The 13,683-nt window shown below is 40.0% G+C and overlaps 1 protein-coding gene across 1 annotated transcript in view; it reads left to right on the plus strand.

Moving 5' to 3' along the window:
* PLXDC2 (plexin domain containing 2) overlaps window positions 1-4,527 on the plus strand; it is a 438,555-nt gene extending 434,028 nt beyond the window's left edge. Inside the window, exon 14 of the mRNA XM_029954388.1 lies at window positions 989-4,527. Within this exon, the coding sequence (XP_029810248.1) occupies window positions 989-1,105 (117 nt within the window). The 3' untranslated portion in view covers window positions 1,106-4,527. The remainder of the gene's footprint in view (window positions 1-988) is intronic.
* Window positions 4,528-13,683: the final 9,156 nt, after the last annotated feature.

Raw genomic sequence — 13,683 nt, forward strand, 5'->3', positions numbered from 1 at the left:
GGAATGGAATTGGCAAATCTAGAAAGCTGCCAAGTGCCGGTATATCTACACTGATATTTAACATTTTTCACATTAAAATTATTTAGGCAGAAATAAACTGTAGACAGATATAAACCTCCTTTAGTACTCATTGTCTCATATACTCCAAAATGGCATGCACTCTGATAAATGGAATAATCGTTTCTAATTTCACTGGGGCCGTGACATGCGTTTCAGTGTCCTCTGCTTCATAGCTTAATAATTCATTTCAGCACTTCCTTTCATAAATCAAAGAAGGTTTGTTTGATGGACAGAGCGCTGGGGAGAAATCCGCTACTTTTGTCAGAATAAATAACCTGTATTTTAGGACTAGTGTCTACTTGTACAATTATTCAGTTCATAGGCTTGAGACTGTCTACACCCTCTGATGTTGGATTCCATTTTCAGAGCACGACCTCTGTTCATTCTCAAGCACAAAAAGTCGCGTATGGGAAGTCAGCTTTATAAATAATTTCATAAGATATTAAGTGATTTTCCTCTTACTTTGTTTACCACAAAGTCTAGCACCTAATTTGAGGCACACTTCTAAGAACAGGGCAGAATTATATGGCCTTGTGTTTTCAAGCAAACTAATAAATTGAAGTGATATTCTTTTCCAGAGAAGAGGAAATGTCAGTGGCTATGTATTTCAGAATATTTGTTTTTTAATACAGTTCCTTTTCTGCTAGTTGTACCTAGACACTTATAGAGTCTTGTAAACATAAATATAGATGAGGCATAAACTAGGACTTTGAGAAGCTGTCATTCCGCTGGGGGAAGTACTAGGAGTATCGTAATCAGGATGCAACATGGGGCTTTGAGCGTGCGGGATTCCAGCTTTGGCACTACTATGACGTAATTGAGTAATGCAAAATTTAATTCAGAAGTTAATCTAAAATATTTGGCAAATATTTTTCTTATGATATGACCAACACCCTGGTATTTATTATTTTTGCATTTTCTGTTGTAGAGACGTCCAAGCAGATGGCCTGCGATGAAGTTTCGAAGAGGTTCCGGTCATCCTGCATATGCTGAAGTTGAACCCGTTGGAGAGAAAGAAGGTTTTATTGTATCAGAGCAGTGCTAGAATTTCTAGGACAGAACAGCACCAGTGCTGGCTTACAGGTGTTAAGACTAAAAATTTGCCTATACCTTTAAGACACACACACACACACACACACACAACACACAACACACACACGCACACACACACAGGAGCCCTAAGCTGCTGTAGCCTGAAGGAGAGATTTCTGGACCAGCCCAACCCAGGAAGGGTAAAAAGAAAAACCTAAAATTTATACAAGGTACCAGTGACCACTGAAAGTAGAATTCCCCAGTGGGATCACATCTATAGTTCACTCAGAACATCTCCTGTGGACTTATCAGAAGTGTGACAAGATTACCAAGCTATTGGCTTAGGTGCAGGGTTGCAAAGGGATCGAGAAAAACGATAATAATCAAGCTTTAGTTCATGGGGGATCTAGACCTCTGCTTCAAATACTCTTCTCTAATGTCTCAAAGATAATGGCGTTCTAAAGCCTGGACCCTTTCTCTTGAAAGAGCAATGATGAATGTTTCAAGATTGCTAAGAAAAATAGCACCCACAGGAGCAAAACAAAACAAACACAAAGTGAGATTTTTTCTATCTTTCCACCAGATGTATGGCCAAAAAAAATTGTTTTTCTGGTCTAGATCCAATGGTCCCAACAAGTTCATTACTTTACAGAATGAATCTTTCATCCATGCAGGAGGTTCAAACTCTGCCTCCCTCTTCCTCATTAATGAATGTCCTTTCTATGGGCTGTGACAGAGTTGCCAAAGTCTTAGCTAAGGTTTAGGAGAGAGGGAGTGGCTCCTGAGGTTTTCGGTTCTCCTGCCCCCGAATAAAACACTTCATTATTTAGAAAGCATTGTTGCCTCCATTTTCCCAACTATGAAATCCTATGAAGCCATAGTTACTCTTGGCTGAAGGAAATAAGAGGAAACAATACAAAGAGCTCCTTAATTGTTTTTTCAAGCAAAAATGTTAAGGGATTCTAAACATATGGGGGATTTTTGGCTTTTTTCCCCTTTTTACTTTGTGCCGGTTCAGTACTAAAGGCCCATTTCATTGTCGATTCCTGCCTCAGAAAGCCATTCAAGTCAGCATATCCCTGGCGATAAAAAGAATGAGAGAACCCTGCTGAATCATACAGTAATTTTCTTTAAAGCACATAGTAGTTACATAAATATATATATAAATATATTTTTGTTTATAACTAACACAAGGCGGGCTCTTGTGACTCAAAGAGTGCATTTTGTCATCAAGACAAAACAAATGCAAGATGCATTACTGCATACTTCCATAGAGTTGTAAAATAATCCTTAATATTAGAATATTTTTATGTCACTCAGCAAAAGTGGTTCAACTAGTCGCAGTGCCGATCATTTCCCTGCCTATTTGAGCCACGCTTTCATTCATATCAACCCCTTCCCTCCCTGGCTGAATAAAGCAGAATCCTCCTTAGATTGATCTGTCATCTGCCCCAAAATCACAATCCAGATTTTGAAACTTCTCCACAAATGAGGAACGGCAAAGTATCGCTTGAGGAGGAAAGTGGTTAATATGTATACTGAGCTCCCAAAGTTTAACTTCAGGTACTGTGTGTACAATTCATCAACATCTCGACCCATGAAACTGACATCCTGTGCCAAGAAGCTGTAGGCGCTTGTAGGGTACAGTGTTCCACGTTTGCAGATTCAGGTGTCCAGAAGCAGAGACGTCTTTGTAAGTAGCACTTTACTAACGCTTAGCATCGGTACCCAGTGTCTACCTTGAACGACATCAGTCTACTAACAGAGTATCATAGTTTATCTTCACAGTTGTCTGATGTAAACTAGTGCCATCTTCCATCACGTATCTTTTGCTTTACATTTTTAAATACCCGATGGGGTTGGTAATTTTTTTCCTAACCTACTTAGTTATTCATTGCAAAAAAACAAAAAACAAAAAAACAAAAAAAAAAACACAAAAAACAAAAAACCTGGCGAGCAAGATGATTGAAGGATGTGATGACAATCTCTCTGCTGTAGCTGCATTCAGTTTATATGAAATATCCCAACTTCTTTCTCGTGGAGTAGGTTTGGTCAGATAGCAATAACCAAATGACATGCCAATGTAACTGGTGCAACTGGTATTCTACAAAGACATAAGGAACAGGTAGACGATTCCTTTTAGGATAAGATGACGCTTCTCCTTCTAGCTTTTGTGATAGGTGTGGCTTCCAATGCAGTTGATTGACAGTTGTATAAATCTTGTGTACATATCCAACTCCTTACACAATTCTTTGAAGTAGTAATGTTATCTTTATTCCCTTCAGAGCTCATCTTCCATTTTCTATTAAAAGACTTGACAATTCTATAAAACAAAAGCAAAAACAAAAACATAAAACTCTGAATTCTTCAGTGAACTAAAGCACCAAGTAATAGGGAAAACTTTTTGGAAGTGTTGTAAAAACTTCCTAACAAAACTGTAAGAAGTTTCTTGTGCATATGAATCTTTTAGTGGTAAGGGGAAGAGGCTTGCTAATCCCTTTTTTTCATGAAATTTTTATTCTGTTTTGGATTTCTGGTTTGTTCCTGGTGCCCATTTACCGCAAAAGGAAGAGCAAACATACACCATTTTTCAGAACAGACATTAATGCTTTGGACTTGACATTCATTATGTATTAGAAGGGATGCATCTCTAAAGTGCTTAAATACTATGAACATAGCAGAGGGAGAATAACAATTTTTAAAAGTAAGAGTAGCAAAAGGTACATACCAATTTCTGAAGAAAGTAGATAGATGGTGCTACAGAGGAAATAATATTTGGTGATTAGTTAAAGGTATTAAAAACCAAGAAAAATGTCTTAAGGCAACCAGATAGCACTGAACACAATGTTGGTTTGTTTGTGGAGCATTTGGACTTTTAAGATATACTAACAAACAGAAAGCTCAAGTTCAGTAATAAAGTACAATTTACCACCAATTATTATTTTAGTTTGAGCCACCTAGGGCATTTGCTAATCTCTCTCCCATGTAGCTTCTAGAGCTGGGCTGTCCACGATCGAATGCATAAGCAAAATGTGGATGCTTAAATTTAATTAAAATTACACCTTTAAAAGATGCAGTTCTCCAGTCACTGGTCACATTTCAGATGCTCTGTAGCCATATGTGGCTTTTTGGCTTCTCTATTGGACAACACAGAACATTCCCATCGTTGCAAAAAACTCTAATACACAGTGCTACAGAGGTCTTTCCTTTTCATTCCTTCTCCTTGAATAAAAAGGAGAAGGAAGAAAAAGAGAAGATTTGGAAGTTCTTGGGGATATCTAAGAGGCTTTGATCTCACAAAGGCAGCGTGATGTGATGGAAAGAGTGCCAGCCGGTACAGCTTTGAGCCTCCACTGTGTTATCTTGGAAAAATCACTTTAACTTCCACGAGGTCTCAATTTACAATTGGGAAAATAAAAATATTTTTGTTCTGTCTCCCTTGCAAGGTTATTATTATGCAGATTTACCACAGGTACAAATGTACAGACTCTTAAGACCTTATGTCACTGTAACCCACATACAGCACATCCTTGGTCCAACATCAGCTCAAATATGCATTCAGAGGAAAACAAGTCCATCAATCTTGAAAGCATTCAATGACAATCAAATCAATACACATCTGGAGAAAATGCCAAAGAAGAAATTGCTCAATTTTCTTCCCCATCATAATACTTTCTGTTAATATTTCCTCTATGTCACATCTCTCCCAACTTTTACTTCTCTGCCATGACAAAGTCCCTGTGGGTCTCCTTCCACTAGCTTGATTCTTTATTATGTAAAGTCACTTAGTCTCTCTAGTTTCTTGATATATCCCAATTTACTCTTTACAGCAGAGGGTAGCCCAGGAACCGACCAACAGGCTTCTCTTTAGAAGGAAGCACCTTGGGGCGTCTGGGTGGCTCAGTCGGTTAAGCATCTGACTTCGGCTCAGGTCATGATCTCACGATCTGTGGATTCGACCCCCATGTCGGACTCTGTGCTGACAGCTCAGAGCCTGGATCCTGCCTCAGATTCTGTTTCTCCTTCTCTCTCTGACTCTCCCCTGCTCACACTGTCTCTCTCTGTCTCTCAAAAATAAATAAAAAACATAAAAAAGGAAATACCTTAAACACAAATATTTAAATACCTTGAACACAAATCTAAGGGTCTCCTACATTAAAATATAAAAACACTGGGACTTCATCTGAAATGTAAAAATTTGCAAAAGGAAAAAAAGGATTACCATTATTTTGAATTATACTCATCTGCAGATAATATATATTCTAATTAGTATCATTTATTAGCTTCTGGGGCAAAAAATTCTTGTCATTACCTTTCCTGAGGGAATATTGGGTTATGTCCCCTAGCCTACTGCCCATGTCTGGATTCAAGACACTGTCATTCCATGACAAGAAATTAATATTTAAAAAAGACTCACTGAGAAACAGATTCTATGAGTTATGGTTTCTTCCTCCTGTGAAATGTTATTTTGCCTTGTATTTCTTCAGGCACTTTTCAAATATTCTATTACGAGGAGCTTTACTGATTCCCAGAGATTGTTCTTGCTCGTACTGTCCCATGCCATCCACTCCTTTGGCTCCAGCGTCCATATACCAGAATAAGGGTAGGTCATCTAATCCAGGCCCTTCCTCTTACAGATCCGAAAATTGGCACCAGAAACAAGGCCATTTCCCCAGTGTCAGAACTGAACTGGGTCTTGAACTTAAAACTCATGCCTGGGAATTTGCGTTACAATTTTTCTTGCCTACACCCCTTTCTCAGCAATGAAGGCCAACCAAGCAGGCTAGGAGGACAGTCTATTTGCAGGCTAACTTTATCCACAATGTTGGAAATCTGCTATCCTATAACCTGGAACATTGGACTGAGCTTCCTCTATCATGTTCTTGGGAATGATGCCATCAGGATAACAACCAGTGGTTTCAAGTTCTGGCAACTACATTGTCTTTCTTTGGTTTTGTCTGTCCCTCCCGACCCTACCTGTGGCCGTCTGTCAGCAATACTATTTACTTTTTGTCATTTAAAACTGGCAAATTTGTTTCATTTCTTCCCAAATGTACCTGAAAACAAAGAATCATCATAGCATATTTTCTTACAACATATATAATTACAATTTTTATTTGCTTTTTGAAATGATTTGAACATTTTTGCCCTAGGAAGGCTTTTTGAACGAATTTTGTGAGGTCTGTGCCATTACCTATTACCTTGTGTTTGCAAAGCACTTTACATTTTGTGGAGCACTTTGATGCATCCCTTTATTTCTCCATTCATTCAGCCACTCAGTTTACTAAAATATTTATTGAGCACCTACTGGAACCAAGTTCCTGTGCTGGATCGTATGGTATATGGTGATAAATACAAATAGTGAGAGATCGAGCATGTCAGCTGATAACTGTAATATGATGGAATTCTCAAACACAACCTTGCAAGTAGATCAGATCAATATTACTCTATCCAATTTCCAATTCCAATTCTCTCATATACTTAGATAGGGAACTATCAAGTATTAGCCTGAAGACTGTTTGAAGAAAGTGATGCATCATTGCACATCAGTACTGTTTGCTCTATTTCAAATCGTGTGTTAATTTCACTCATGAGAAAAGTTACTCATCCACCATTGCCCCATGCCCAGGAGGACTTCCCAGGTCACTGGAACTTTTTCTGACCAGTTACTTTCTTGTACCAATCTCTCTGTTGTGGCATTCTGAATTACCAGCATCATAGTTGTAAGGTATTCCCGAAGCACCAGTGTATCAAAGAAGCATTTGCCCTTCCTTTAGCTGTGTAGTTGTTAGGTCATTTATGAGACTGTCTCAGGTCCCATAATTCTTTGTGGGAAGGTGGGATAGAAATAGTCCCATGCATTGCAGGACACATTTGGCAGCATCCAGAATGCTTCTGATGACTTTATGCCAGTAACTCTCTTTCTCTCTCTCAGTCTCTCTCTCTCTCTCTCTCTCTCTCTCTCTCTCTCACACACACACACACACACACACACACACACACACACACTGTGACAACTAAAGATGTCTCCAAACATTGCCAAATGTCCCTAGATTGGGATCAGAAAAACTACCGGATTACCTAGCAAGCAAAATTTATCAGGAGAAAAAAAGAAATCTTTCTCTTTATCTTGTCCCTTAAACTTTATTATAGATAAGGGTTCTTTTTTGACTCACAATAAGACTTGGAATCACAAGTTCTTTGAATTGGAAGGGACTGTAAAAGTCACTAGTTCTGTTACAACCCAACATCATCTGTACCTATCTCCCAATCTCTCAGTTTTACCGGTTTACTGAAAGAAGATCAGAAGATTGGTTATCGCAGGAAACTTGGAAATTGGCTTTTTCATAACTAGAGATAAGGCTAGAGATTGGTAATTATGCTTTGCTGCTATAATGGCTGTCTGCTGCTGTGATTTTCACTTCAGTATGGGGATTCGGGGTCATAAGACTTCTGTATCACAGACTCTGCTTTGGTCATTTCACACATCTTGTTCCTTCACCTTCATTTTTAAACTATGCATAGAAGTTGAAGTTTGGTCCATCTGATTTTAAGTGTATCTGGATGAGCTTTCTATTTCTGGCATTCTGATATTTCTATTTCTATGTCTAATTTTTTATCGTCCTTCTGAAAAAAATTGACCATCTCAAGTCATTGAAAATTGGAAATTTCAGGGGCAGAATGCTTAAATCTGTCAAGCCGAAGTTCCTTCTGATGTGATGTGCCTTAAGTCAGTTTTCCTATATGTGCAGTGATTTCCTGTGGGTAACTGCAGATCAAGTCAGTCATACTGTGTCTATTCTGCACCAGTTGAAAAACTTGGTGAAGTTATGCAAAGACAGCTCCTTTAGAATATTCCTAGAGATAACAACAAACCCTCCCCCACTGGAATATCAGGCCTCCCTCAATTCCCTTTCTAACAGACCAAAACAGACTTGGCAAGCATTCATAATTATTTAATACAGATTGCCACTATGGCGACCCCATCGAAAGCCTTGATTACAAAATCTAAGGCTATAGAGCATTGACAAGCACACAAGGAGTGAGCTCTGGTAAGACAATCCTGAAAGTCAGAAAGCCTCAACCTCGGAGGCCCTAAGGCACCTCTGTGACTTTGTTCTCTACCACAGTCCTATCTGACAGTTTGATGTTACTTAACCTTTTGATTAAGCCGATCTTCTAATTTCAGCTGAAATCAGAATGGATCTGCCTGATTATTACCTGACATAACTTTTAAATCATCCACTGTCCACGTCTCTCACAGTGATTATTGCAAAGAAGATGGTAATTATTCAAGTAACATGGGATCGTTTCTTGAATCGATTCTCCAAAACAAGTTTATAAAGTGCCTCATCATTAACTTCTCAATTACACACTCCCTATGAATGACCAAATTATGTCTAGAGAAAGAAATGCTCAGAACTTGTTATCATAAGTGAATTTCCAGATCACTGTGGACACTGAAAGATTCTGTTACTTTAAATCCAGAATAAAAAGCTGGGGGGAAAGTAATGTAAATCAAATGCTGGTCCTCATCTTTTTCTAATTTCTAAAATTTGCTAGGGGCGCCTGGGTGGCTCAGTCGGTTAAGCTTCTATCTTCGGCTCAGGTCAGATCTCACGTTCGTGGGTTCGAGCCCCGCGTCAGGCTCTGTGCTGACAGCTAGCTCAGAGCCTGGAGCCTGCTTCCGGTTCTGTGTCTCCTTCTCTCTCTGCCCCTCCCCCTCTCATGCTCTGTCTCTCTCTGTATCAAAAATAAATAAAACATTTAAAAAAATAAAATAAAATAAAATAAAATTTGCTAACATGCGAAAATTACTTTTAAAAAATCTCCTAATGGACTAAAGCAAAAAATTTTAAGTTGGCAGATAGAGATATATTTATTTTGATTCCAGTTGAAAATCTCAGTTATTTCTCTTATTCCCACTGGAGTGCTGGTTTTTTAAAAGAGTCTCTGTTTTTGCAAGCATTACAAAAATTATATATTCATGACCAAAATACCACTTGCTGATCATGCAGTATAAACCATTGTGCCTATTAAATAGATATATAGCATGAAACTAATTTTAGAAGTTTGCTATGTGGGGAGAGGTATAAACATAAGAGCAGGTGGATGGATAAGAATCATGGAAAAAATTAAGATCAAACATGCTATCAAGCAGAATGCTCACCTTCTTTCCAGCAGTGTACAATAAACATTCGATGAAGATCAGCTCACAGGTAGGCCGTTCAGGCATTCAGGCCCTGGGGCACAGACCCTGCATGTTATCCTAGGAAACATGTGACACAGCAAGCAAAGGATGTCCCCAATCCATCTACAACTCAACCATCATCCGTCTGTGCTTCTGCTCTGGCATAATCCTAAAATCATGAAGGTCTCTGCTCTGGGAAATTGGGTTCCTTACAGTCAAGTAAAGACCAAAAAAGAGGCTTTTCCATTCCTCACCCCCAGACAGCACGTTCTTTGGTTCCCTGTTACCAGAGACCATGAGACAGCCAACCACACATGGGCAGTAAATGTTCAATAAAAATAAAAATAATTTTCCTGAAGTATAAGTAAAAAACGGTATACTAAGCTGAATCTGTGTGTCATCTGACCATCTTGGGACCAGATTCATGTACCATTACTGAGAAATGTGGTCAAACCCCAGCAACCATTTTTAAGGTGGGTTTGAACAAAAGCGTGCCCAGATTGTCAAATTTATAGCAAAGAAATAAAAAAGGCTGCTCCAAAAATACCATCAAAGTGAAGTCAGAGCTTTTCCCCGGTACGAACTGTTAAAATCATTTTAGAGAAATGAATTAAGTAAGGTTCCCTAGACACAGACATTTTGTGTGCATTACAGCTGAATCTCAGAGCCCTAGCTGAGCAGGGGAAAGTCTTTTCATAGATTGGTCAAAACAAATCTCTCATGTGTCTCATTTGAGGCATTTGGACAGTGCCTGGGAAGTACATTATTTTCAGGGGGAAAAAAGAGACAGCCTTTTCTGCATGCCAGCTGGGATCATGGGAACTCCCAATGCCAGGAATTTGCTGCTGTTTCTGGAATTCTGCTTGCAGTCGTCTGCAACGTTGAAGTGTAAAAGGAGGCCTGTCTGTGTTTTATGCCAGTTGCACCAGCACACAGAATATTTGTAAACGCATTTCGAAGCGGGTGTAATTGTACCCTTTGTCAGATTCGCAAAGCTCCCTGTGGTGCTCCTGAAAGAGAACACTGGGAGAAAATCTAACCCTCTAAACCCGTCAACACCATATAAAAGGAAAAACTGTGTGGGTGAGCACAGCAGATTGTGAACTTGTTTCTCACTGTTTTCCAAAGGCCTGTACTCAAATCAAGGATGCGTCTATCAGGCGAAGGTGTATTTTGGAAGAGGTTTTTTAAGACTTCATTTAATACAGGGTTTGGAAAACTGAGCACTTTAAACTTACTCCAGCCCTCGGGCATCATTCCTGTTTCCTCTGCCGGGTCAGTGAGGCCTTCCAAGCTAGGCTGCATTCTTTCATGATAAAATCGCACACCCATACTTCATGATGACCTCATGCTTGACGTACCTGAACCTGCAAATGTAACAATGATTGTAAATGAATTTGCACTAATGGTGTCTGATAGCAGAAGAGGTGTGACCTTTATAGAAACCTACAGTTTAAATTCAATAATTCAGATGCTCTGTACTTTCTGCAAGCTTCTTGATTATTTTCACCATAAGATGAATTATCCAAGTTTGAATGTATTTCTGTACAGCCCATTCATTTGCCAACTCTTTTACCTGGGAATCATTAGGATTGCAATAATTCATTAAGGTTTTCCTCATGCAGCTTCTAAAACCAAGTTTTTCTGTAATTCTGGTTCTGCTTATGGTATGTGGGAACTCTTAACTTTCTTTTCCTGGTAATAATTTTGTAAGAAAGCCAGTGTATCGACTGCCATGGTGACACAGTTCATCGGAAAAGATCTGGAAGCTGGTGGTGACCAAATGTTACCTGTGTTCTCTCTGTTGATTGCTGTTTTCAGATTAAATCATGGTTTGTTTTGTTTTTTCACTTACCATTGGAGTCAACAAATTGAGGATTTTAGAAGGGGGAGAAGGGGACAATTTGTGTAATATTTCTGTCATATTTGACTACATATTAAAAACAATAAATGATCATTTTGTTTTAATTTCTTAAATACTTTTATACTTATCTTTCACCGTATTTCTGTTTCTTTTCTGCTGTTAGTTCTACCTACAGTGGAGGAAAATCTGTGTGCAGTGTTTTGAGCCACAGGCTAACACTATGATAAAAGATCTTTTTGCCTCTAACTCTGGGCTGCTACCAACCAGAGTGAGCTGTGGAAAAGGAAGGACCTAGAATGGTGTGCAGTTGTGTACAGGCTTGGTTCCTGCCACCACCCCTCCACACACAGAGCCCTTGGTAGAGCTCTAGATCAGAAAACTGGACTTAGCTGCCAGTTTAAGACCTAGGACTGGAATACGTCAACGTGCTTCCTTTGAGCTTTTGCCTCTGTCACTAGCCTTGGTTTATGACTCCAGTGGCTTTTCAAATGAGTTACTGAAAGTTCTCTATTATTCCATCCCCCTTATCCCAAACTGGAATTGATTGTACCCAGGGGCTTCCTGATGTGTGCCTCAGCTAACTCACGGAGAAGGTCTGAAGTGAAGCGTTCTTGAATTCCAAATATTCTTTCCCTGTTTCCTCATCCACCACCCTTGGGCTGTCCTATGCCCAATTCCAGGTGCGCACAGGCTTGAACCCAGGACCAGGAAGCAAGTGCTGGAAGCAGCGGGAGACTCCCATCCATGGCACTTCCTGAGCAATTGCTCTACGCAACTCAACAGTGATTTTAAAATCTTACCTCTGTGTGGATCTTCTGAACTGTATCAACTAAGTGTTGATACCATGGAGTAAATGCAGTTTTATTATTTTTTAAATGCTTACCTTAAATTTTATTTTAGAGAGAGAGAGCAAGCAGGGGAGGGACAGAAAGAAAAGGAGAGAGAGAATCTCAAGCAGGCTCCACGCCAGTGTGAAGCCTGACACGGGGCCTCCATCCTACTACCCTGGGATCATGACCTGAGCTGAAATCAAGAGTTGGACGCCCAACTGATTGAGCCACACATGTGCCCCAAAATTGCCCTTTTAAGTGGTGTGAATTGTCTTTATGATGCCAAAAAGGAAAAGTTATTCATGCAAATCATATAACTTTCCCCAACAATAGAAAAACATTAAGGCCAGTGTTTATGTGTGTCATTTCTTTAAATAAAAGTTGAACCTGTTGAAGAAAGAAATGCTAATGACAATCATGCAGCCTTTAAATTAGCTGTAGATAGACCCCTCATCAATTTAGAGACAAGGTGTTCTTCTCACAGATTTTTATTCCAAACCAGTCTTTTCAGACTGGTGCCTTCTGCCACGCAGTTGGGAAATGTTTCCCCCTCAGTTTATCTTAGCAAGTATTCGTTAATGTCCAATCTTGCTATGTAGTGTGCTGGATTCCAGAGCTACAAAAACAAACAAACAAAAAACCACAATGTCCCTGCTTTCAATGAGCCCACAGCACAGTGGGGGAGACAAACACTGAAACAAATTTGGCAAATCAAGTATTAGAGTGCCCAGGATGGACATACTTACACGGTACTGGGAAGTCACAGAGGAAGGAAGAGGTAATTGTGGAGGACAGGAGTCAGGAGAGCTTTCAGAGAGCAAGTGATAACTGAACTTGGACTTGAAAAGGGAGTAGGCCTTCACCAGGGGACAGCACAGGCCTACCAGGGACAGAGTGGCTGTGAGCAAACAACAGGCAGGGGCCAAGAGGACGGCTGGAGGGTAGGCAGAGGCCAGAGAGTGAAAGTCCTCCATGACACCCACGCCAGTCCACCGTGTGTCTTCAAAGCAATCGATGCACATGAAAGGTTTGAGGCAGACAATCCAAACGATTTTGGAAAGATCATCCCCTTGGTAGAATCATGGCTGAATTGGCAAGGGAGAAAATGGGGAGCCCTTTCTGGAGACAACCGCTCAAGTCTGGCTCCTGTTCAGTGACTGCTATTCTTACTTTTCAGAATTTAGCCTCCAACTGTTTGGTCCCCTACTAATAAAATCCAAGCCCATCAGCAAGTGTGATACACTCCCTTCCCCCACAGTCACACTCCCCCCCACCTTCAGCAAATTATATGGCTCCTTTCTTCCCTGTGGCTCACTTTCATGGGAAATCAGCTGGAAGCGCCCAGGCATCCCCTGGTCTTCAGACAGGAACTCCCTTCTGCATCTTCTAAAAGTCCCAGGCAACCCGGACCACCTAGACTGCCTGAGGTAGATGTTGACCTTCCTTTGTGATGAGTATGACACAGGAAAATGACGGCTATCATCAATTTCCTTGTGGTCATGATAATTCAAACGGCCAAAACTTCAAGTATTTGAGGTTTGAATTTAAGGTGCTGTCTCTGAAATAAATGAGCATACGATTTAAAAAAAAATTTTTTTTTTTTGCGAGCGGGAGTAGAGAGTGCAAGCAGGGGAGGGGCACAGAGAGGGGGTTACAGTGGATCCAAAGTGTGCTCTGTGCTGACAACCAGGGATTCGGGGCTCAAA

Source organism: Suricata suricatta, chromosome 10 (genome assembly GCF_006229205.1).
Source record: "Suricata suricatta isolate VVHF042 chromosome 10, meerkat_22Aug2017_6uvM2_HiC, whole genome shotgun sequence".
Classification (NCBI taxonomy): domain Eukaryota; kingdom Metazoa; phylum Chordata; class Mammalia; order Carnivora; family Herpestidae; genus Suricata; species Suricata suricatta.